A 3,638-nucleotide genomic window follows, 5' to 3' on the forward strand; every position below is an offset into this window, starting at 1 on the left:
GGTAGAACTTGCGCCTATTTTCCCGCCAATCGAAATTCAAGCTCTCGCTTCGTTATCGCGTCAATCGTGGTCGAACACAGTGTTCATGTGTAAAAAATATACAACAAAATAGACGAATTAATAACCTCCTTTTTTTTTTTTTTTGTTTTGTATATACGTTCGTAGATGACTGTCGATTAAGTATGTTCGTTCGCGTTCGTACTAACAGAGAGTTGTTCCATATTTAGGTGTGGAGGTGCCCAATGTTAGAGCACGAGAATACAAAATGCTGACTGAAATTGGCCAAGCTCTTTAGTGCAACAAAATGTAAAACAAGAAAATTTAAATTGTTTATTCGCGTGGCCATCGAGATCCGTGCCGTTCGGGGCGCACGGGGCGGTCGCAGTGCACACCGCACACACACCGCCATGGCGTCGCGCTCGACCGGCGTGAGGGGTATCGCACGATTTTTAATTGCTGTAAGCCTTTTTTACGCTTTTAAATAATATTTTCACATTAAAAAAAAATATGTTTGTTAAGCTTTAAATACTTTTTGACTTACCTCTTTTGCCCCGTTAATTGATTGCAGTCCATGGAGGGACGGGGCGATGCGAGGGCGATGCGTCGAAGTTCGAACAACGCAGCGGCGCCGGCGGGGCCGTCTAGGCCGTCGCGCACAGCCTGCCGCGACGGCCAGGCGCCGGAGTGCGAGCCTTGCCAAGCGCCCGCACAGCCCGCCTGCCGTACGCCAACGCGCGCCGCTCTGCGCGGGCTGCGCGTGGCCTGCCGTCCGCCGCCGCACGCCGCGCGCCCGCCCTGCGCCGCGCCAGAGCCGCCGTGTCCTCTCACATGTCAACGAAACGCGGACGTATGTGACGACATTCATTTAAACTTTACTTTGTAATGATGGCCTCCATCGATGGCTACGAAATATGATGGTCGTGTTTACGGACAACAGTAGAAGTTTCATTTCGCTTTGAAGTTATTCGGGTGTGTCCATAGCTAAAACTAAATATATTCTTTCGTTAATAATACACAACCTAGTGATGCCGACGAGTAAACTAGTAACAAATGTAAATAATTTAATGTGTAAGCAAAACGTAATAAAATTAACCTTTGATTATAGCGGAATAGGTGAACAAAAAAAAAAATTAAATTAAGAATGTTATCTCTTACCACAGAATACCTTTAAAGAACACGTGAAAGAAGTTCAATGTCCCGTCAGCCCCCACGCACAATGCGGGGACTCCATGGACCGCGTGGCGCAGCGGATTTCAGCGGCGCGACTCGCGCGGCGCCAGGAGTACGAGCGCGAGGTGGCGGCTCGTGCTGCGCAACACCCCGCCGCGCCCGTAACGCCGCCCGCGCCCCTCGCCCGCAGCCTGGCCGCCGGTCGCGAGGTGGTCCGCGCCACCGACGGTCGCGACTACGTGGTGCTGCCCCCGCTTGCGCATTCACAACAGAAATCTGACCACGGTGAAAAAGATTCAACTGTAGAACTCGATCCCGCTAAAGGTTGTGTAATCAATCCATCCTCCCACGTCGACCCGTGTGCGCACCGACCGCGAATTTTACTCGAAATTGATCGTAGCGAAGTCTCCAAAACTGCTCGATCACCTCTAACAGCTAGTAAATCTCCGCTCGTTTCGGCCCCGAGCTCCGCTCAAAACCAGAATAATGAAAATGAAGTCGAGAATTCCAAAAAGTGCTGCAAAGGGTCCGCTCTCGGCCCGATGACGGACTGGTGCTCTTCTCGGCCGAAGATAAAGCCTCAACGACCCGACTGTGTCCAACCTTCTCTAGTCGAGAGAATCAAACGACGCTCGCTAAATTCCTCTAATGAAGTTCGCAAATTTCACACCGCCTCATCTTTATTATCACAAAACCTTACGCCGACCGAACAAAATGAAATCGGAGACGTTACGGCTAAAGTTAAGGCCGACGCCCATAAATTAAATAAAATGTTGGACGATAGAGATAAATTAAAAGAAGCCGGTCGCGGACGGAATACGATTCGGGATAAAACGGAGGAGGCGAGTGCGAGCGGTCAGCTGGAACTGCGCGCGCCGGCGAGCGGCGTGGGAGTGCGCGTCCGTGTATCGCTACTTGGTGGCACGCCGCCTGCGCGCCCCTGCGCTCGTCCTTCCAGGCCCTCAGACTCTGCCGACGGCGCCCCGCAAGACCCGAGTACCACTTACTATGGCAAATGCGACTCCTGGCTTTCGATAAAAAATATTCAAAAAAAGCTCACAGGTTGTAGGAATGATGATAAAAGCGGGTCACAAAATCCATCCTCAAAAGAAGTTAATTTGGGATCCGGAAGTTCACCCTGCTCCCTCAAGCAGAGTCAAAAACGCTCGCCATGCGACCAAAAACGACAACACAAGAGCGACTCCCCATGTCAGGCAAAACAAAAACCAAAGCCCCCGCCGTGCTGCGGCGCGCCTCCCACCTCACGATGCTCTGCGCCCAATATGCAAATTTTACCAGATACAACATTAATACTTTGAATACAATGTCAATCTCGTGTGTGTGTGTGTGTGCATAACTGTTTTGCAAAAATGATTAAATAAATTGAAAGTTATTTGATTTCCCTTATCTTACAATAACATATAAAGTGACAACCCGAATTAAACTTTTCCGCTAATCCTTTTTCCCTTTCCTCTAAAGATATGTACTCGTATATATACAAGCGGACCCGACAGACGTCCTGTCTACACGTCTTTAATTCGAATATTATTTAAAATTTGACACTGCGATGGTAGCGCCGTCTGTCGGATCCTATGTAATTACTAATAAATTAAAAATTAATTAAAAAAAACATTGTCCAGCGGACAAAATTGTGAATCTAAACCATTCCCAGATCCCCTTGAACACACACAAAAAAATTTCATCAAAATCGGTCCAATCATTTGAGAGAAGTTCAGTGACATACACACTCACAGAAGAATTATATATATATAAAAAGATATATATGTATATATCTTTATACATATATTTTAAAAGAGCTATCACTAAATATTATGTTTTAGCAGTGAAATTAAAACATTGGAGACTTCATGCACTGATGATATCTATATACAAAACACACTTCGCCGTCCATGCTGCGGGGGCAGCAGGGACGGTTTCGTGTGGGACTCCCGGCCTGGGAACAAGACCGGAGTACCCACTAAACCCCGCGGTGTTCTCCTACGCCCAACCAGACCGTGGCATCTACGTTAGTTTATCCACGGCCCGGCTAGGGGGGAGCCCCTTGGCAGGGGCTCGACTCGTGTAGGGAGGGGTCATCTCTTAGACTCCCTACGATGAAACCCTCCTCAGAACACGAGAGGAGGGCCATCCGCCACAATCGGCGCGACAGGTCCCCCGACCCGCCGCGCGTGGCTCTCTAACAACTAACTAGGCTGTAGGGCCGCGGCGTACCTCGCACGCCGGCGGCCCCTCAGTGGAGTTTTGTAAGAGTGGTAGAACCCGCTTTAACATCTTCGCACGAATTGGCCAGGTTCGCCCGGTGAAATACCACCACCACACAGAAAACAGGTGTGAAGTGGAAGAAATCCCGCGTTTCGTCTGAGTGTGCGTCCCGGAGGCCTAATTTAGTCCTCTTTCCCTTCCCACCCTTTTCTTATAAGGAAAGGCTGGGAAGTGGAAGTGGTTTT

At 49.1% G+C, this 3,638-nt stretch overlaps 1 protein-coding gene across 1 annotated transcript; it reads left to right on the forward strand.

Annotated features, from left to right (window-relative positions):
* Positions 1–721: 721 nt before the first annotated feature.
* Positions 722–2,620, forward strand: LOC106113078 (uncharacterized; the record flags this gene model as incomplete). Its single annotated transcript, XM_013305802.1, has 2 exons — positions 722–847; positions 1,161–2,620. Coding segments are annotated over 2 exons (1,455 nt in total), but the record flags the coding sequence as incomplete, so codon positions are not given.
* Between the last annotated feature and the right edge of the window lie 1,018 nt (positions 2,621–3,638).

Source organism: Papilio xuthus, unplaced genomic scaffold (genome assembly GCF_000836235.2).
Source record: "Papilio xuthus unplaced genomic scaffold, Pxut_1.1 DF828585.1, whole genome shotgun sequence".
Classification (NCBI taxonomy): Eukaryota; Metazoa; Arthropoda; class Insecta; order Lepidoptera; family Papilionidae; genus Papilio; species Papilio xuthus.